This window comes from Pteronotus mesoamericanus, unplaced genomic scaffold, assembly GCF_021234165.1.
Source record: "Pteronotus mesoamericanus isolate MK-2021 breed Mesoamerican mustached bat unplaced genomic scaffold, CSHL_Meso_final contig_130, whole genome shotgun sequence".
NCBI lineage: Eukaryota > Metazoa > Chordata > Mammalia > Chiroptera > Mormoopidae > Pteronotus > Pteronotus mesoamericanus.
Window position 1 is genome coordinate 30,911,370 of NW_026555060.1, and position 22,747 is coordinate 30,934,116.

At 37.8% G+C, this 22,747-nt stretch overlaps 1 protein-coding gene across 1 annotated transcript in view; it reads right to left on the reverse strand.

Moving 5' to 3' along the window:
- Positions 1-16,756: 16,756 nt before the first annotated feature.
- Positions 16,757-22,747, reverse strand: part of RBM17 (RNA binding motif protein 17) — a 29,096-nt gene continuing 23,105 nt past the window's right edge. Inside the window, exons 8-12 of the mRNA XM_054594035.1 lie at positions 19,645-19,796; positions 18,824-18,897; positions 18,265-18,363; positions 17,114-17,186; positions 16,757-16,982 (exon numbers count right to left, since the gene is read on the reverse strand). Of these exons, the coding sequence (XP_054450010.1) occupies positions 16,879-16,982; positions 17,114-17,186; positions 18,265-18,363; positions 18,824-18,897; positions 19,645-19,796 (502 nt within the window). The 3' untranslated portion in view covers positions 16,757-16,878. The remainder of the gene's footprint in view (positions 16,983-17,113; positions 17,187-18,264; positions 18,364-18,823; positions 18,898-19,644; positions 19,797-22,747) is intronic.

A 22,747-nucleotide genomic window follows, 5' to 3' on the forward strand; every position in this document is an offset into this window, starting at 1 on the left:
GATTTTTTCCACTGACTTATAGGAGATGAGTTTTATCACCAGCTCCTCTCTAACTCTGGCCAGAACCTTCCTCTCTTCACCTGCCACTGAGATTCAGCACTGTTCTCTGTGACCACCTTTCTTTACAATTTGATAAAAAAAAAATGCAATGCAAGGTAAGGAGGGCAGAGCAGGAAAACTGATTAATAAGATTACTCAGAGCTTACTTTCAAATATACAGGTTCTCTTTCATTCTTGTTCTGTCTTCCCTCACGACCCTTCTCCCCTCTCTCCATACCCCTTGACCCATCTATTCCTGGCAAGAAATCTTTAGATCATCCCAGAAACAAGTCTCAAAGTACTAACTGGGGAGTATATGTTAGACCTGGATAAAGTAGCTATGGTAATAAGGCCTATATTCCCAAAATTTGATATATAACTGCATTACCTCCAAAAAGAAAACAACAATAACCAGTTTTAGTTGGGTAATAGCCATGTCAAATTAACTGGGTAAGAGGTGCTTTCAATGCAACTAACAAGACCCTTGCCCTTTTCTTCTTTTCATGATGTGCAGGCCAAGTGCCAATCTAAAGAGCAAACATCAGCTTTGCTGACAGCCTGATCCATCGATGCCTCTCGGATACAGTATCAATGAACTGGAGAATGTGTGGTTAAGCTTCTCCTTTTCCAGCACTGTATGACTCCGTTCACCTCTCAATTTTCATTTACAGTAATGCCTCAGATGACTCACTGCCAACTTCAGATGTCCTCTTAGGTGCAGAAATCTTTCTTTTAGCAATGGCAGGGGTTATGAGAGAGACTGCAAAATTTTTTTAAAATAAAATCAAATTTCATTTGAGTTTACTGATACATATTATTAATTCTCTTAAAACATCACAAGCATTGTCCTGGCTGGTGTGGCTCAGTGGGTTGAGTGCTAGCTTGCATACCAAAAGGTTGCTGGTTCAATTCCCAATCAGGGCACATACCTGGGTTGCAGGTCAGGTCCCCGGTTGGGGATGTGTTGCATATTGATGTTTCTCTCCATTTTTCTCTCTCCTTTTCCCTCTCTCTAAAAATTAAAATCTTTTTAAAAAGTTTTTTTAAAAAAGTCACAAGGCTCAACTTTCTAGATTAAAAAAGGTCAAGAATGGAGGGCAGATTGGGGTGGAGGTATTGAGCAAAAAAAGAGAAAGGATTCATGGACACAGACAACAGTGTGGTGATTATGGGGTAGATGGGAGGTCCAGGTGGAAGAGGGTTTAAGGAGGATAAATGGTAATGGAAAAATACAATAGAAAAATATAAAAAATAATTTTTTGTCCAAAAGTGCTCAGAGCTCCAAAAAGTTGTCATTCACTCATTTAATAGATACTTGAGAGTGTACTATGTGTCAGCTGATGCTGGGCATATTGGCAGGATAAACTTTCTGAACTTGCAAATTTTATGGTCTAATGGGGTACAGACTTGCAACTACACAATTTCCAGTGTGACAAATGTTCTGATACAGGCTAACAAAGGGTGTAATAGGGAGAGCCCATACTTAGAGTGGAGTATACTTACATGTATATGTGTATACACATGTTGATATATATACAGGCAGACACAGGTGTTATTAGGCATTAATAGCCTAAGCACTAAAAACCTGACTAAGCAGAAATTACATATGGTGAGGTGGAACAAGTGTCTTGAAGCCACATGAGGTACAATTACAAGAAGTTCAGTAATGACTGCCCTGAAACAGGCACGGGGGCTGCTAAGGTAAGAGGTGAGAGTGGAAAAGCACACAGGGCATGAGATCAGAGGCTTTGTGGGACAGATGAAGGAAAATCAGCGCAGCTCTGAATTTGAGGACACCTTCTCAACAAAGGGGTAAAGTCTAGGCCTCAGTCTGAAATCAAGGAGTTAAAAAAGCTTGCTGAATTAAATTGGTGGTGGGGACCCAAGCTCATTCCCAAACATCAGCTGAGGAATGTAGCCTTTCTTTGGACAGCTTGTGTCCAGCTAAAACTTGTGGGTCTCTTTCCAAGGAAAAGGGCTGTGAGTTGTTATCAGGGTAAACAACCAGCACTCTTCCACAGTCAGGGTGATTTGTCCTATTATTTTGTTATTTGTTTATTTTGGCCATATACAGTCATACCTGGTGCTCATCAGCTTCAGAACTTGTCAAACCCTGAAATCATTGCATTTTGACAAGAAAAACAATGTTTCATTACTCTTTGCTTGCTCCTACTTGTCAGTTTCAACCTCACGAGTTACCGAATGAATTGATGATGAGTACAAGGTACCACTGTATATATTTAAAGAGCTTAGACAACTGCTTGTACATAGAAGCTACTCAATAAATATCTGTTGAAATAATAAAAAAAAACTTTATTAATATCCTCAAAGAGATAAGTATGGGAACAAAAAGAAAAGACTAGGATGCCATGTTAAAAAAAGACTGGAAAGAAGAAAGAAGGGAGGGAGGGAGAGGGAAAGAAAGGAAGGAAGAAGGAAAGAAAGGAGACCATTCAATAAGAGTTTAAGATACAATATTTGATTAAGTGGAGTATCAGAAAAAATAAATGATGAAACAATAATGATATTCAATAATACATAATACAAGATTAATTTCCCAGATCTTAAAGACACAAGTCTCTAGATTGAAAGGGCCAACTACATCATGACATTTCTGAACACTGGTAATAAAGAAATGATCCTAAATGTTTCCAGAGAAAAAAAGACATGTCACATGTAAAGGAAAATCAGGACAGCACTAGACTTCTAAACATTAACCATACGACCTAAACTAAAATGGAGTTAACAGCTCAGAAGTCTGATGGAACACAGTTTAAAACCCAGCCTCATGTATAAAAATCAAAGATGTGGAAAGGATAAAAACATTTTCAGACATACAAAAAGTAACAGGGGAATGTATTTTGTTAAATCAAGAACATAAAAGATAGAATAGACTCCAAAAATAAGAGACCCAACACCGAAACACAGTCCAGAAAAGTCTCAGGATGGCAATGTGCAGCAGACCTGGAAAGTGACCAGTCTGGACTAGGACAGAAGGCCAGAGAACTCTGGTCTGCAGGGAAAAGACAAAGCTGGTAGACTAATTGATATACCTGACCAGAGGAGAAAATAGTGAATGAAAGAAACAAACCAATGGGAGAATGAGGGAAAAATTTAAAATTTTTAGTATACACACTAAACAATTTTTAAAAACTGGGCAATTATTAACTCTAGGAAAACCCAAAAGTTACATAAGAATTATAACGTATTACCTGGATCATAAGAGAATCACATTATGTACGAGTAAGTTAGCATTGACTATTGCTTTATCGGAAAATTTTGACATAAATATATTAAAATTAGGGAGGAGAAATGGGACATGAAGAGTTGGGTTTAGAGAGCTGAACAAATTCTCCTCTCTTCTATAACAGAACACCATTAGAAAAATGTTTTGAAATAATAGGTCAAGAAATAGAATTAGAAGCAATGGAGTTAGAAATGGGGCAATAAATGCCATACAAAGGCTGTTAGAAGAGTTCAATGTGTTTTCCTTTGGGAAACAGGACTGGTGTGGCAGAGGGCTGCTACAATTTGCTATGAGTCTGAGCACTTAGTTGACTTCGTAATTCTGTGCATATATTTGACAAAAATTAAAATTAAAAACTGAAAATAGGAATTATAGCCCTAAAGTTACTTTTCAACCCACATTTTGGTAATAATTATATAAAAATCATTTTAGAATGACTCAATAGACTAGACTCCTTATAAAACACCTATACCCATACTCATCTAGGATGGTTCACTGGCTTCCTGTCAGTTTATTTCCGAAGTGATATAGCATCAGTATGTTTTTGTTTCTTCGTTCTTATTTATGACCCCAAAAACAGTATTGCAAATAACTGCGAAGTGTCTTTGCTAGCTTAAGATTTTTCTGCCAAATTAACAGACTTTGATTCTATTTGTTGCTTCTGTTTTTCCGAGATAAATCAGTATAACATTCCCTTAGCAAATCCCTTATTTTGGACTCATTTCCTCCCCCCATGTACATTCTGATGTCAAAGAGCACACACACACTTGCCCCACATACTCTGTTATAAACACTTCCATGGGGGCCAGTGCTTTAGCTTATGAGAAACTTTGAAAACTTCATGAGTTCACTGCTTAGTCAGGACACTTAAGCAATAAGGAGGGAAGTACAACAGGCAGAGGGTAATGGTAGGGAGAAAGAGGTGTTTTTAATATTCAAGAGTACAGAGGAGGGGAAAGGTGGTTGCTAAAGAAAAAACCCAGCTGTTACCAAATGCAGAAGTAGCTGGTATCCTGGAACCCATTGAAAAAATATCTGCAGACCATATAACTTTTAAAGGGACAATCATGTAACAACACTGTTTTTCTGTTATTGTAGTTTTATAAACCCAAGGCATTCTACATGTAAAATATTTACCTAATATTTCCCTTTTTCACACTTTAAAAGAAGTTACTATTTTAAAAAGTAACTTTTTAGGTTACTTTTAAAACATTAAATCTATTTTGTGATTGTCTAGCTGATAACAGAAACAAAGGAAACTTACTATATAGCATTTCACAAAAAGAGATGCAATGAAGGAAGATATTATGAAAGGAGAGGAAATGATCAAAGAGCTATTATGAAAAATGTATGCGATATGAATTCAAAGAAGATGAAATTCCCAGATTGAAAAAGTCCATCCCCAATGCCCAGCATCATAAATGAACAGATGTTCACCAAGACACATAATCATAAAACTTCCAACAGTGGCTCTAAAACCTTTCAGGGAGAAGAAAAACAGATCATAAAGGATGGTACTGGTTTTCTAAACAGCAATATTATAGGAAGAGGACAATGTAGCAATGCGTTCAAAATTCTGAGGGCAAATGGGTTTAGCCAAGAATTCCATGTTTAGTGAAATTATCAATTAAGTATGACTGAATTAAGATACTTTCAGATGCACAGTCTCAAGGAAAAAAAAAAGTCTCTCTCATGTCTCTTTTTCTAGGAAACTACCAGAGGGTAAGCATCACCAAAAATAGAGAGGAAATTAAAAAAAAAAGGAAGACATAGGATCCAGCACATGGATCCAGCATGGGAAAGACAGAGAATTTTAATAATCCACTGACTTCCTAGAAAATGGGAAGTTTAGCCTTTGAACACCCCTTCCTACCCTTCTCTATTCCTTCTTTCAATTTAGTCATAAAGCAACATTAGGAAAAAAACTAGTATTTATATAATTACATTTTGAATATTACTCTCAGCTGAACCAGTTGTATATCATTGTTTTCATTATACAAGTTTTCTTGGAAGGAAGGTTTTTTTAAAAAGTCCTCTCACCCAAGCATAAGTTTATTGTTTTGAAAGGAAGATGGGGAGAGAGAGAGAAAAAAATCCATTGGTTGTCTCCCCTACACACCCTGACCGAGGATCAAACCCATATTTTCGTGTATGGGACGACGCTCCAACCAAATGAACCATCCAGCTAGGGCTTCAGAAATTAAGCCAAGTTTTTACTGGAATTGAATCAAACTATGTAATAAATCCTTTCTCCCATGAAGCCATCCTTCTGAAGGGCCTCATCTTCCTGCTCCCATATGGACTGAGTTCTCTAGGCCTTTTGCAGTTACTGGACCAAAACTTCCTTTCAACATCTATATTGGGAATTACTTTTCCCTCTCTCCTGTACTGGTTGTTCTGTTTGCCTCAGTTGATGTCATCTTTTACTGGATTTACTCCTTGAGCTGTACTGGTTGAAGAGTGAATGGGAATTAAGGTGGTAGACAGGACCAAATTCAGAGTATTACTGCACATCTGTTTAGGAAGGATGACGAATGGATGCAGTGGAGGGAGGGGGAAAGTAACCTCATGAAGACATATATTTAGAAATATGGACTTAGAGACCATAGGCAAAAACAGTTAAAAGAAGTTACCCTGAGAGAAGTAGAGCAGAGGACTGTTGCTTTCATTACAAGGCTTGTGGTGCCAATAAGCCTTGCATTAGTAGCAGTGCATTAGGTGCAACATAATTGATGAAAGAATAGGGAGAAAGAACTAATTCTCCAGGCAGAGGGAGAATGCAAGAAAAAAAATAATCACCTGCCAATGTTTCTACCCGCTGGAACACAGGGTGAAGGTATGGTGGGATAAGAGTAAGCACAGGGAAGGGGACAACTCCCCAGCCTATTAGCTTATGAAGTCTGGACTTGGCTATGGAGAATGTCTGAACGATTCTTTTCAATGGGAGTAACTGGAACAGCTGAGGTATTACACTGGCAGACTAGAGGAGTGCTAGATTAGAGCAGGGAAACTAGCTGGAGACCCGTCTACTCCAGGCAAGGGATGATGAGGGTCAGGGATGAAGGAACTTTTGGTTGATATGAAAGAGAAAAAGAAATAGGATGGTAGGGAGGTGGGGGTGGGAGGGGCAGGGACCAGTGGTGGCGGGTAAATGGAGACAAATGTATTTGAACAATGAAAAAAAAAAAAAAGGATGAACAGGTCTTAATTCGGATTAGGCTGGGTTATAATGGAGAGGAATCTACAATGATTCCTAGGTTTCTCACTTAGGTGATTGTTTCCAAATTAGAGAATTTAGCAGGAAGTTTGAAAGGGGAACAGTAGTGCAGTTTGGGATGTGTTTGAGATGGGAGGGGAGTATCTAATAGGCATTTGCATAGATATGAAACTTTTTAATGAAGCTGAGGTAAAGATATGTGTTAGTCACAGCAGAAACTAAAGGCCAAGAGAGCAAGTCAACTTGCATAGGAAGGGGGTGAAAGGTGAAACAAAGGGGAACACTGACAGGAAGAGTGGTCACAGGCCTCAGGGAAGGCGTGGTTAACAGTGTCAAATGCCAAAAATGGTGAAGAAAGAGAACTGAAGATTGTTAGAGGTGGGTCACAATGATCTTTAACAGCAATTGAGGAGGCCTGGTGACAAAGTAGAGGTCTAACTTGTAGTCCATTACAATCCCCACTCCTTAAGTGAGGGATGAATTGAAGGGGTGATCAAAAGTAAAGAGGTGGGAGTAGTAGAGGTGATTCTTTGAGGAGCCTGGCAGTGGAAAGAAAGAGTAGGGACACTGGGGAGTAGATCGAGCTAAAAATGCAATTTGACTTTTCTCCCCTAAAGAAGGAAGAAATTTGTGAGTGTTTATATGCTTCTGAAAAGCAGCAGTACAGGGAGAGGTTGAAAATACAATCCAGCAATCACACTTCTTAGTTGTACATTAGTTGGGTTATTAATTAGTTGGGTATTTCCCAACTAATGTACAAATGGAAATTATGAGCAAATTGCTTTAATGTCTTGTATTCACCATTGCAACATTTAAAACATTTATAGCAGCTTTGTTCATAATTGCCCCAAACTGGAAGTGACCAAGGTGTCTTCCAATAGGGAAATGAATAAACAAATTGTGGTATATCCAGAAAACAGAATATTAGTCACTGACAAAAACAAGCTAGCAAGCCACAAAAAGATATGGATGACCCTAAAAAGCACAAGGCTAAGTGAAGGAGGCCAGTTTGAAAGGCTGCATACTCTATGATTCCAATTATATGACATTCTGGAAAAGGCAAAACTGTAGAGATAGTGAAGAGAGAAGTAGCTGCCAGGCATGAAGAGGAGGAAAATTTGAATAGATACAGCACAGGGGATTTTTTTTTTTAGGACAGTGAAACCATTCTGTTTGATACAGTAATGGTGAATGCAAGATATTAAAGCATTAGTCAAACCCCATAAAATTTTACAGCTGAAAGAGTAAACCTTAATGTATACAAAATTTTAAAAACTCACTTAGGAGGTTGGGGATCCCAAGTTGACATGCAGAATGTGACAAATAATTCTAAGTGGTACAAACACATAACCTTACTGAAGGATGGGATGGGGGAATAAAGTGTTGACTAAGTAGCTCTAGAAATGAGTGAAGTCAAGTAGACTATAAAGGCGTGATAAACGGTACATAAGCACTGTACTCAGGTTGATAGTTGTTTCCCATAAGGATGTGGATCAATGACTCTGAAAGTGCTATGTATGTAGGTATGTACATATGTATTGGAAATGAACAATAAAGGTGGGAGTTGGGCTTCTCAGTGTTGGAGTGGGAGGTTATAGATGAGCAAGGGGAAGGAGGCAAGATGATTCATGTAGTAAGGGATCAAAGTTGGGAACATCTATAGGAACTCATGTTTACCTTAATATAGATACAGATGGTTACATATACCTGGGTTGTTCTACTCATACATATTTCTTTGCTCTGTTAGCTGAGAGTCTAGAAGCAACACTTCCCCAACAGCAATGAGCACACCTAATCCCAGATCTTGGTTCCTAATACCATTCTCCAGCCTTGGAGAAAGTCTGATTCGAGGATTGGGGCAGGAAATAGAAAAGATGAGCCTGGACATCTCATAGTGCCAGACAGTAAGGAAGAGCTATGAATGAAAAAACAGCAACAAAACACCACACAGCAAGAGCAGATGTCAAAGGCCAAAGAGATCCAGATGCCTACTGTAAAGATTTCCAATAGCTGAAGCTGGAACAATTTGAGCCACAAAATAAAGTAATATTGGATTATAACCTGGAGTATAAGATAAATATCCGTATGTTCACACTGATATAAATGGCTGAATGAATAAAACAAATGGGGGGAGGGGAGAATAGACAAATCTTCCATGCATAATTCCAAACTATGTAGCTACTCCACCTTAAGGAGGTGGAGCATACCACCCAGTCCTTAATTGTGAGTTGTACATAGTGACGTTCTTCCAAAGAGTAGAGCATGTAAAGGAAGAAAAAGAGTAATAACCTCACAGTAGAGAAACCCATCAAATACTTCAGTCAGTTGACAAATGTAAATATCTGTAGTGATATTATGTTTATAGCGTGTTCCCCTGATATTATGTGATGAAAATGGCACTTCTCCTCTGTAGTCTCCTCTCAAAACAAACAAACCCAAAAAACATTATCCTGGTCTAACCATGTGAAAAACATCAGACAAACAAATCCCAATTGAGGGACATTTTAATTGCTTGGTTATCAAAAACAAGGGAAGTATAAGAAACTGTCATAGGCAAGAGGGGCCTAATAAAATAAGACTGAATGGAATGTAGAATCCTGAATGGGATCCTAAAACAGAAAAAGAACTCTAGGTAGCAACTAAGATCTGAATATGTAGTATATATGTTTTATAAAATATACAATGGACTGGTATTGGTTCATTAATTGTGGCAGATGTACCAAACGAATGTAGATATTAGTAATAGGGGAGACTTGATATAAGGGAACTGTCCTATTGTCACAATAATTCTTTATTATCTAAAATAGTTTACTTAAAGGAATATGGTAGAAGAGTAATAGAGCTGGGGACCAAATCAGAACGAACCCAATGTTCAAAGGCAGCATCGACAGGGGTAGCGCCATTGATCCTTTGTCCTTCTCTTGCACTTCCATCTGAAAAGCCCCTCTTGTGCTTTTCCGGCTGGCAGCCCCCATTCTTTCTTCAGGACATAGCACAAATCACCTTTTCTTTATTGCCACCTCAGACTTTACCACTCCTAACAAATCTACTCGGTCATCTGTGAGCTCTCAGTAATTTATACATAACAAATTTACTGATAACTTATTGTGTATCAGATGCTGGGACCAGAGATAAAAACCGTCATTAACCCCAAAGAGCTCAATCAAGTGCCTTATCTTGTCTTAGCATGATTTACCTGGTACTGTTTTGCTTTTGTCTCTTTCGGAAATAAACTACAAACTCTAAAACCAGGGATTACTACCTTATTCATTCTTCATTTCCAGTAATAAAAGCAATACCTATACATAGCAATTGACAAAGATAACGCTTATTGAATCCACTGAAAAACTGAATTCTCTTTCGGTTTATGTAGGAACTACTTACAGGAAAAGCAAACTATGAGAAAACACAGTCTGCAAGGTTTTATACTAAAAGGTGATTTTTAATTATGTGCAAAAAAATTACCTCCTATCCTCAGCTTCTGAATATATTACACATGTTTTGGAAGTAGACTGTATCAGCAAGAGGTAAATTTGCCTTCAAGCCAAAGAAACCACCAGACAATGGCTCAGTTTCTCCACCCAGAAGAGGTATGCGTTGGGCGTTGCAGCACCTCACTGAAGTGACCAGGCCTTTCCTCCAACCGTCCTAGGCATGTTGGCTAATTACCTTAAGTTCACTAAATGGCTGCCATGGCTTGACCGGGCAAGTAAAACGCATTTGTAAAGCTACATAAATGTAAACTACATTGCCACTTATATCTCATTGACCACGAATGGCACATGGCCACGCCTACCTCCACATTAAGAATTTTCCAGCCTTTCACACAAGTGGCGTAAGATAGAAAGGAGGAGTTTGGGATTATGTATTTGGATATGGAGTGTCTGCCACAATCAACCTCTCTGGCTCTCCCCAAAATATTCACTGTTCTTCCCATTACATACATTTTAAGAGCACTTTCCCCCAACCTAAGGAAGATGGCTTCTCTTCCAGTTATTGATTCCAGTCCCAAATCCCTGGGTGAAATGGTTTTATCAGGTCCACATGTGGCCCTACATGGTGTAGACCTACAGCTAAGAAGCCAAGTTATCTGCCTTTAATGCCAAAGGCAGAAAACAATCAGGATACTACACATTCCATGCTCAAGTCAACACAAAGATCTTAATAACATGGTCTTTAAGCTGAGCATTTTGTCTTGTAGCAGCTGGGCTCTGAGGCTCTGTCGAGTCCCTTCTCCCTACCCTACAGCTATTGTCTTGGGGCAATCCAAAGCCATCATTTGAAGTGGGAAAGCAACATTTTAAATTTCATTTTTACAAGACTACAATCTCTAATCTCAATTCCTGTAAAGGCCGCTGGAGGGCCCCTTGATTGAGTTTCAGTTATGGTAGGTTTTCCCAAATCAGCAGGACTCTAAGCCTTGCAACTCTTCATCCACTCAGACTACAGGTTGCAAGCAGAGAAGGCTTCTCTTAGCAAGGCTGTTTTCTTCCCTCTGCCTTCAAACCAGCTTCCTCTAGTCTGACTTAATTGCTCTTTTGCAGGGTTTTGCAGCTTGCATTTATTCAACACTTCTGCTTTCCATGTATGAGTTGTTTAATCCTCCTAATAATCTTAAACAGTATGTATGATTAACATTACTCTTTTTAGCTGAGGCACCTGACCTCATAGCATGTAAGCAAAACCAGGATTTGAACCCATGCACTCTGGCACCAACACATCTAAAAAGAGAACAAACACATGCCAACATGCTGCAGTTCCCCGATCATTTCCCTTAACATCCATCTTGTCTGTACCCTAAAGTCCAGTAACAATTTTGCAAGATACTTTGCTAACAATTGACTAGTTTCACCACCTAACCTGGGATAGTGGGTTCTCTTATTCTGCCTCTCCATCTTGTAGGATTTGTCATTTGCAATTCCAGTATCAACATCTTTTTAATTGCAAATGAGAGAACTCACTCTGGCTCCTTTAAACTGAAAAGGAATTTACCACCCAAAACAAACTGGTGAACAGAATCTCCAGACAGGCTCCAGTCATATTTGGAGGTTTTATATAAAGCAAGAGAACCCCCAACTCACATCTAGAAACTACTCCAAAGACTGCCTTGCCACACAAGTGCCCCACCACAACATTATGGAATGACAAGGTCTCTGCTACCACTGCCCAAATGCTAGACAATACTGTGCCTGCCTTGGCCAGTATGAGGACAGCTCCTGTACAAGCTCTGCTCCAAGCTGAAGCCTTTGATGTGTGTGTGAAGGCACATCTTATGCAAAGAGCTCAGGGTGGTGTGCTCATGCCTTAGCTGCAAGACAGGATGGAAAACAAGTTTCTAGTCTCTAATTTAGGGAGGGGAGGGAATGCAGGAAACTCTCCAAACAAAGGAAGGGCTTTCAGTAGACCACATGTAGGCCAAGATGGACAAATGTCTTATTATACTGAACCTTTAGTTTTTTATTTATGTTGGAATGTTTACATTGAAGTTACATTTGAATTTTAGTTAATACTGAAAATTAATTAAAAATTTCTCAAGCACTGTCTTGCAGGAGATTTAGAAATTATTCCAGTATCAGAAATTCATTGCAAATAATGCAGTAAATGATCAATGTAGTAATGGATAAATTAAAAAGCACTAACTAAAGATTGGAGAGAAAGCTATTCACCAAGTTGTGCCCATGCTACTAAAAATTAAAAGAGTATAAGTAACTTGCATTTCTCTGGTTGTTGATCATAAGAATGTAGGGAAAACCCACTTAAATGCAAATAAACATGTTACTATGCAGCAAAATAATTGTAATGCAGACATCACAGGCAGTTGGAACTTATACATTAAGAACATTAGAGGATAGACAGCTGGTGAAATTGAAGCAGTAATCAAAAAACTCCCAGCACACAAAAGCCCTGTACCAGGTGGTTTCACAGAATTTTACAAAACATTTAAGGAAAAGCTAACTCTGGTCCTTCTCAGACTATTCCAAAAAATCCAAGAAGAGGAAAGACTCCCAAACTCTTTTTATGAGGCCAGCATCATCCTCATGCCAAAACGAGATAAAGACACAACAAAGAAAACTACAGGCCAATATCACTGATGAACATAGACACTAAAATCCTCAACAAAATATTGGCAAACCGCATCCAGCAATACATTAAAAAGATCATGCACCATGATCAAATGGAATTCATCACAGCGATTCAAGGATGGCTCAATATTTGCAAATCAATAAATGTAATACATCACGTAAACAAAAGGAAAGACAAAACCACATGATCATCTCAATAGATGTGGAAAAAAGCATTTGATAAAGTATAGCATCCATTTAGGGTAAAAATACTCAGCAAAGTGGGAATAAAGGGGGTATACCTCAATACAATAAAGGCCATACATGAGAAACATACAGCCAATGTCATGCTCAACAGCAAAAACTAAAAGCTTTCCCACTAAGATTGAGAACAAGACAAGGATGTCCACTTTCACCACTTCTATTCGACATTGTATTGGAAGTCCTAGCCACAATGATCAGACAAGAAATAAAAGGCATCCAAATTGGAAAGGAGAAAGCAAAACTGTCATTGTTTGCAGATGACATGGTAGTGTACATAGAAAAACCCACAGATGCCACCAAAAAACTACTCGACCTAATAAGTGAATTTGGCAAAACAGCAGGATACAATGTCAATATTCAGAAGTTGAAGGCATTTTTGTACACCAACAATGAAATACCAGAATCAGAAATCAGAAAAAAAAGTCCCATTTGCTATAGCAACAAAAAAAATAAAGTACCTAGGACTAAACTTAACCAAGGAGGTAAAAGACCTGTATGCAGAAAACTACACAACACTGAAGAAAGAAATTAAGGAAGACACAAATAAATGGAAGCATATACCATGTTCATGGATTGAAAGAATTATCATCAAAATGTCTACACTACCCAAAGCAATTATAGATTCAATGCAATCCCTATTAAAATACTAATGACGTATTTCATAGACATAGAACATTCAAAAAAATTTATATGAAACCATAAACAACCACGAATAGCTGCAGCAATTTTGAGAAAGAATAATAGAGGAGAAGGGATCACAATACCTGACATCAAACTATATCACAAGGCCACTGTCATCAAAACAGTCTGGTACTAGCATAAGATACACATAGATCAATGGAACAGATAGAGAAGCCAGAAATAAACGCATGTCTTTATGGTCAATTAATACTTGACAAAGGGGGCAGAAGCATAAAATGGAACAAAAATAGCCTCTTCAACAAATGGTGTTGGGAGAGCTGGACAGCTACATGCAAAAAATTGAAATTCGACCACCAAACTTACACCATACATAAAAATAAATCAAGATGGATAAAGGACCTAAATATAAGTTGCGACACCATAAGTCCTAGAGAACATAGGCAGGAAACTCTCAGATATCACATGCAGCAATATTTTCACCAATATGTCACCTAGAGCAAGGGACATAAAGGAAAGAATAAACACATGAAACTTCATCAAAATAAGAAGCTTCTGCACAGCTAAAGAAAACATCAACAAAATGAAAAGGGAAGCAACTGTATGGGAAAATATATTTGCCAATGACACCTCAGACAGGGGTTTGATCCCTAAAATATATAAAGAACTCACACAACTTCACTCCAGGAAGACAAAAAATCCAATTAAAAAACAGGCAAAGGACCTGAACAGACACTTCTCTAAGGAGGACATTCACAGGGCCCAGAGACATATGAAAGGATGCTCAGCATCACTAGCCATCAGAGGGATGCAAATTAAAACCACAATGAGATACCACTTCACACCGGTCAGAATGGCCATCATAAACAAGTCAGCAAACAAGTGCTGGCGAGGCTGTGGAGAAAAGGGAATGCTAGTACACTGTTGGTGGGAATGCAGACTGGTGCAGCCACTGTGGAAAACAGTTTGGAATTTCCTCAAAAGCTAAAAATGGAATTGCCTTTTGACCCAGTGATTCCACTGCTGGGATTATACCCTAAGAATCCCAAAACACCAATTCAAAAGAATCAGTGCGCCCCAATGTTCATAGCGGCAGAATTTACAATAGCCAAGTGCTGGAAGCAACCTATGTGCCCATCAGTAAATGAGTGGATCAAAAAACAATGGTAGATTTACTCAATTGAATACTACGCAGCAGAAGGAAAGAGCTACTACCCTTCACGACAGCATGGATGGAACTGGAGAGCATTATGCTAAGGAAAATAAGCCAGGGGGTGAAAGACAAATACCATATGATCTCACCTATAAGTGGAACCTAATCAGCAAAACAAACAAGCAAGAAAAATATAGCCGGCAACACTGAAAGAAAAAAGAAACCGACAGTGATGAGAGGAGGGGGAGGGTGGTAACGGGGGAAAAAAAGGGGAAAGGTCAAATCAAGGAACATGTATGAAGGACCCGTGGACAAAGCCAAGGAGGGGAAGGAGTGACAGTGGGAGGTGGGGGTGGGTGGGGCAGGGAAAGTGGTGGCAGGAAAATGGAGACAAATGTATGTAAACAATTAAAAAAAAAAGAAAAGAAAAAGAACATTAGGGGTTATAATATAAATTAAACTAAGCCAGCATAATACTCAACATGAGCACATTTAGGTGCTTGTAAGCCAAACATGGCATCACTCAGTAGCTAAGTCCATAGGTGGACCTATGGAAGTTTCAGGGCTGCAGTTGACTTAGTCCTGCAAAATGTTCAATTACAGAACTCTTTTACATGAAAATCTTTAACCCAAACTTACTTTATAAAATACAATCTTAAACCTGAACTTATTTTATAAAATACATGCACTTTAATCACAAAAACCAAGTCTCAGTAACAGCACAAAAAAGAAAATGTATTCTTTTATTTATGTTAAATAAAAATACGAGAAAATCCTTTTTTAAAAAGGGTCAGAATATTTCTTGGGTCCCCAAACCAAGTCCATGAATGCAAAGAAATGTTGAGTACTTTCCTTTCCTGAAGGGTCACAATACACTTTCATGTCATATTTACCTAAAGAGACAATATAGATGCACGTCCTTCAGTTGCCACCTCAGGAAAATCACATGCAATATGCCCTCAAGCAAGGAACAGAACACAGGCACAAGGATATTCTGAAAACCCTTTCTGCTCTGGCAATGAACCCCAGTACCGAATATTTTTATGTTTTCTTTTTTGTGGCCCTGCTATATTTTTAAGCCACAGATACTACTGCACTTTAATGGTACAATTTTTTGTAATTCTGGAATTATATTAATTAGCAGTACAGTTTAAGTAGCTGATGCAGCTGAATTTTATAAATTTTAGAATTACATATAAAAACTAACACTCTTGCCCTGGCTCTTGTGGATCAGTGGGTTGAGCACTAGCCTGAGAACTGAAAGGTTGCAGGTTTGATTCCCAGTCAGGGCACATCCTGGGTTGCGGACCAGGTCCCCCAGTTTGCACTGTGCAAGAAGCAACTGATAGATGTTTCTCTTCCTTTCTTTCTCCCTCCCTTCCTCTCTCTCTAAAACATAAATAACAAATTTTTAAAATGGTTAAAAACAAACAAACAAAAAAACCTAACACTCTTGCAAATTTTGCCAGTAGAAATATGACCCCAAGGAACCACGATTTCCAAAACATTATGGACATACATTTACAATGCACCTGTGAGGTTTTGAATTAACTTGTCATTTCTGATCTATGCTAAAGACTATGCTTGAATATCTAAAAACAAATGCTAGATTAATGACTTCTATACCCTAAACCCATCACAAACTCTATGGTCTGACTTAGCTTAATTGAAATGAATCATCCAATCAGGTCATGGTAGGTTCATAATTCTCCAACCATTGTTCAGGTTGTAAAGATTTTTTTCTATGACTAAAGTCAATAAGAAGAATTTCTCTGTTAGAGAAAGCAGATATTTTCACCTTTGGCAGACTGCCAAGATGATACTTTATTATAAAATTAATGAAGCTACAGTGACTTGCAGATTAAAATGATTTAAAAAAAAAGAAAAATGGAAGAAAAAAAAGAAAAAGAAAAGGACAACTTAATACAATCTCTTTTCCCAAAACTTTATGGATTTTTTTTTAGTGCAAGAAATACTGTACCACCCAAGACTTGAGAATTATCACAAAATCCTACCAAAAACAAGTTAATTACCTCAGAAGTGGTAATAAAAAAGAGAAACAACCAGAGAGGCACACAGATTGTTTTTTTAAAAGGATTTTTATACTATATTTAAAAAAAACACAAAATAAAAAAGGGATTAATCAACACATATCTTTGCAGTCTTTCCAAGAGTCTCTGTCCCCAACAGCCATGCAAGCTGGCTATCACCTTTTTCTTCTCTGCTCAGCTTGAAGCTTGTGCTCTGGTTCTTAAAATCAAACTTGTTCTGCCAAATCCAAGACCCTGAATTTATCCAAATTGTAGAAACAAGCTTTTACCACCCGTCCACCAAAATACCTCCCATTCAGATCAACGACAGCTACAAGGCAAACAAAAAGACAGTCAGTTAATACAGGTTCCTATAAAACATTACAAGAATGTTTTAATTATAACAAGATAACAAATTCAATTCTTTATATTTCATTCTTTATATTTAGTTGTACAACTTACCTTTAATTGCTGATTCAACCCTCTCAAACTCTAAAAATATTCGTACTGCTTCATCATCAGGAGCACCAGGAATCTGGAAAAAGAAAAGTATAATAGATAAAATTATCATTTGAGATGTCTCTTAAGTGATTTCTCTAAGAGGAAGAGTTGCAATTATCATCATATACAAACAAGCAGTAATCAAATACCAAAGAAATTACCATCAAATATTTGCTAAACACCTGTTTACAACAGGCATGGTGTTAGGTGCTGGGAATGCATAGCTAAGCAGAGCAGTCTGACCTTGTGGAGATCCAATGATAGATGACATATAACCAAATAACTATGTGGGCAGTAAATAGCAACATGATACAGAAGAGAAGCACAAGTGAGAGCAGAAATTAGGGATGAAAAGTATTCTTTTCGTCTCTCATAATAGGTTACATTCTTTTGTTGTGTTTTCTACGCCCTGAATAATATAGACCCATTGCATCTATGTAAGCATGTCTCCCGTTAATCCCCAACATGCCCAACCATTCCATTTTGTACCTTTCACCAGTCTCCCAGAAGCTGTGACCCTGATCTGAATTATTTTTTCCTCCTATCATAATGCTACCCATTCATTTCAAAGCTTAGCTCCCATTTGATAGTCACCAAGCCTTCTCTTCTTATGTTGATCTAATCCTTTTCTCAACACCTGTACATAGTCAATACTACTGAGGTAACACGAAAATATTCTGTTTTTACATGTGTTTGTTTTGTTATTTCAACTGAACATATCACTGAGAACACAGAACATCCCTAATGCTGTCAACAAAGTATTAGATGTGTGGAAGGCACTAAATATATACTTGCCAAATGAATGAAACCAAATGCATGTCCAAGTAACTAAATTATTGAGCATACTATTTATTTTTGAAGTCTTTAATAACCAAACTAAACCTTAACCATAAAATAAAATTCTTATTTCTTCTCCAAATGAAATTTGAAGTCTTTCTTGTCTTTATGTTTAAAATTGTTATAACCAAGTAGGAGAACTATAACTAACATCTGTCACCTTCTGTAGTAAGATAATGTGTTATTTCCGCACAGCATACCTCTCTTTTTGTAGAAAATGTTTTGTAAGCTGTCAATCACAACAGGTTATAAATATTAAAAGAAAACCCTCTTACTTCAAATATCACACATTTTCCAACTTTGCCATATTTTTCACACTCTTCCTTGGTTTCAACTTCCAAGTCTTCATCCACTTCTCCTGCACCAACCATATTCTAAAACAAAAATAAATATATCCAAGTATCAAGTATAATTTATAAATACATAAATAAGATGTATAAATAACTGACAGCAAATATTCTCCACCCCAAATAAAACAATCTTTTATCTTTGTAGTTGCCCAAAATTGCTACTTCTTAAAAAAAAAATAAATTAAAAAAAATACACTAAGCTTCATAGTCACAAGAGCAATTATGTAAGCATCAAAATGCATAAACTAAACTAAGCCTCTAACAATTTCAAATATTTTAAAGTAACTACTGCAGTCTTAAATAAACATTAGTAAAAGTATCAGTCTTATATGGAGTCTATCCAAAAGCATCATTTGCAAAAGTATTATTTTCAGTTTTCTTTACCCATTATGGTCTCAGTGGTGCTGAAAACATGCAGGGATAAGTTAGGGTGGAGTGACACACAACAAGGTGGGCAAACAGATTTCTTCCTTCTGCTTCTTACCCTTAGTAGGACCACTTTAGTAGGACACTTAAGTATTTCAGTTAATGGATTTGAATCTGACTTCTTGGCTGCATCTGTTGGCAAACAAATCGTCAGATGCAGACATGTTAGAGCACTGAGTCCAAGTTACAATGAATAATTTAATTTCAGCAGCAACCCCCTTATGTCCTAGAGTTATCTATAAGCACCTATGGCTGAGCAAAAATGTAGCCTTATCTATAATGAAAGCATTCCCTTTGCTTTGGTATAGGTTTTTACTATAATTTCTGGAAGTTTTTAGCTTCCCCAGTTACCTAAAATTTTCACTTAATTCACTTTCCTAAAGGGTTGAGAGAGCATATCAATCCCATTAGCCAGCCACTGGCTGACTAACTGCAGATACTCCCACAAATCAGGGTAACTCTAGGCTGACTGGCTGCTTCCTAAAGCTGTGTACTGACAGAACAAAAAGAAAACACCAACTAGGCATCGTCTGCCAAAACCCTTATAGGATGTAAATACAGCATATATAATCACTGATATATACTGTATGTGGTTCTTTCATGCTATAAAAACATAACTATGATCTTATCAATTTAATAAGATTCTTTGCCTAGAAGAATTAGGCATGAACTTATTTTCTTAAGTACTGTTCATTTTCCAGGAAAGTCATTGTCTCTTTCTCCTATGGGCCTTCCTATCTCTACATCTGTTCTGAATAAAGATGAGGCACAACACAGAACTGAAATGTATCACAACCAGGAATTCTCTTAATCTATTCAAGAGAGGTCCATTCCTCTTCCTCTGGACTGCATTTTCCCCTGCTTCTGGGGAAGACTCACCTTTCTCTGTGGCTTCACCCACAATGATCTTGCCTCCTCGCTTGCTCGTCTTCTCCACTGACAATGCCGTGCTCAGCCCTTGTTCATGCTTCCCAAGTCCCTGGCCTTCCCGGAATCCGTATTTCTGCATGATTTTATGTGCTACTGTGCCACTGGCAGGAAGAAAAAGAGGACGATCCTTTACACTTGAAGTCATCAATTATAGCACAACTTGGATTTTATATAATAACATTCTCCCTCTGGAAAGGAGAAAAGAAATTCTACGTGGGCTTCAAGGAGGTCACATATAATTAACAATGGGCCATTAGATGGAAGTTGTGGGGATGTTCAGGATGAAAGAAATATAAAAAACTAATGCTGAAACCCTGGACATCCTGAGATTATCTTTTAGGCAAGGAAAATATTAGTTTCCCTAAAAAATTTCCATAGTACACCTGTTAGAAAACAGTAGAGGTTTTGTATGTTCTAGTATCTGAATTGCTATACATCTTTTTTCAATGACAGTTTACATTTAATATCATTTTGTATTAGTTTCAGGTGTACAACATCATGGCTAGACAATCATGTACTTTACTGAGTGCTCCCCTGGAAATCTCTAGTACCCACTTGACAATATACATAGTTATTACAATATTACTCACTTTACTTCCTGTGTTATACTTGACATCCCCATGATTGTTTTCTAACTACCAATCTCTATTTCTCAACCCCTTTACCTTTCTCACCCAGTCCCCTAGTCCCTCTCCCCTCTGGCAACCATCAATCTGTTCTCTGTATCTATGAGTCTGTTTGGTTTCTTTGTTTATATTGTTCTTCAGATTCCATGCATTAGTGTATCTTCCAATCACAGTTTATTTTAAAATGTGCCTGTCAAGGAAGTGCAGAGTCCCAAACAAGGTTAACCCAAAGAGGCCCACACCAAGACACATCATCATTAAAATGCCAAAGGTTAAAGACAAAGAATCTTAAAGGTAGCAAGAGCACAGCAGCTGTCTACAAGGGAGTGTCTATAAGACTGTCAGCTGATTTTTCAACAGAAACTATTCAGGCCAGAAGGGACTGGCAAGAAACATTCAAAGTGGTAAAAAACGACCCACAACCAAGATTTCTGTACCCAACAAAGCTATCATTTAAAATCACAGGACAAATAAAGGGCTTTCCAGACAAGAAAAAGCTAAAGGAGATTATCACCAGCAAACTAGTATTACAAGAAATGTTAAAGGGTCTTCTTTAAGAAAAAGAAAAATTAAAAATATGAATAATAAATGACAATAAATATGTATCTATCAACAATTACTTTAAATGACGAAATCTGGCCATTTGCAACAACATAGATGCATCTATGGGGAATTGTGCTGAGTGAAATGAGTCAGAGAGTGGAAGACAAATGCTGTATGATTTCACTTAGATGTGGAATCAAAAAATAAATAAATACGTACATAAATAAGTAGAACAGAAACAGAGTCATAGATAAAGAGAACATTTTGATGGTTGCCAGATGGCAGAGGGATTGGGAAGATGGATAAAAAGGCGAAGGGATTAAGAAATACAAATTGGTAGTTACAGAATAGTAATGGGGATATATAGCACAGCATAGGGAATATAGTCAATAATATTGTAATAACTCTGTATGGTGTCAGATGGGTATTAGATTTATCAGGGTGACCACTTAGTAAGCTATATAATGTCTAATTACTTGTTTGTACACCTGAAATTAATTTACTATTGTATGTCAACTGTAATGGAAAAATAAAAATTTAATAAAGATTACATTTTCCTAAATGGTACAGTAGAGTTCCCAATGATAGCCTTTATCAATAAAGAGCTCCTAGAGAGCATCATTTAACTGATGGTAAAATAAAGGAACTGAGGCCCAGAATAGCTGACTAGCGTAAAGCTGATTAGAAACAAAAACAAAACATTTAGAAATTATTTCTAAAGGTATTAATGGTAGAGTCGAAACTGGAACCCACAACCCTTAATTCTCAGTTTACTGCTTTCTCTAATACCATAACTTTCTTCTTCAAAAAAAAATATTTTTAGCCTTGGCTGGTGTGGCTCAGTGGATTGAGTGCCAGCCTGAGAACCGATGAGTCATCATTTCAATTCAATTCCTAATCAGGGCACATGACTGTGTTGTGGGTTGGTTACCAGGTCCCCAGTAGGGGACATGTGAGAAGCAACCACAGATTCATGTTTCCCTCTCTTTTTCCCTCCTTCTACCTCTCTCTAAAAATAAATATATATTTTTTAAAATTATTTTTATTTATTGATTTTTACAGAGAAAGATTGATACCAATTTGTTGTTCCACCTATTAATGCATTCAGTGGTTGCTTCTTGTGTGTGCCCTGACCAGGGATTGAATCCACAACTGTGGCTCATGGGGACAATGCTCTAACCAACTGAGCTATGCAGCCAGGGCTTTGAAGGGCCTCACAAGTCTCAAGGGTGTTCCCCAGCAATCACTGCAATCTAAGGCTTGAACCACAAAACCCTACTTCACCTAGAACTGTACCCTGAATTTCTGTTCAAAAGGGGATTTAACAAAAAGTCCATTTTTATCATGAGCAAGAAAATTAAAAAAAAAAACAAACAAACCCAGTTTGATGTCTGTTCACCCTCCGGCATACATTGTAAGGTGATCCCATAAACCTTTCTGCAATGATCGGGATGCTCTCTCTCTACTGCCCAATATTGCAGCTGTCAGCCTTGTGTGGGTTATCAAGTACTTGAGATGAGATTAGTATAATTGAGGAACAACACTTTAAATTGTATTCATTTTAAATTAATAGCTACCAGTAGCTAGTAGCTACCACAGAGAACAATACGGGTCTAGGCAACGGACACCAAGGTCAGAAACTCAAAATCCTCTTGCAGTGCAGGAACCCCAGCCACCTACTCCAACTCGTATCGCGTCACCCCTTGAGGGCTCTAAGGGTCGAAGCATAAAGCACAAAGGTGTATAGGCCGGGGCAGACCGGCGTGATTACTATGGACACAGTGTTTCTGTCACAGGCAGTGTCCTTTTGAAGGACACAGAACAAAAGCCTTAGTGTAATGCTTCATCTGATAGTCCCTCACTGCATAAAAGAAACATACAAA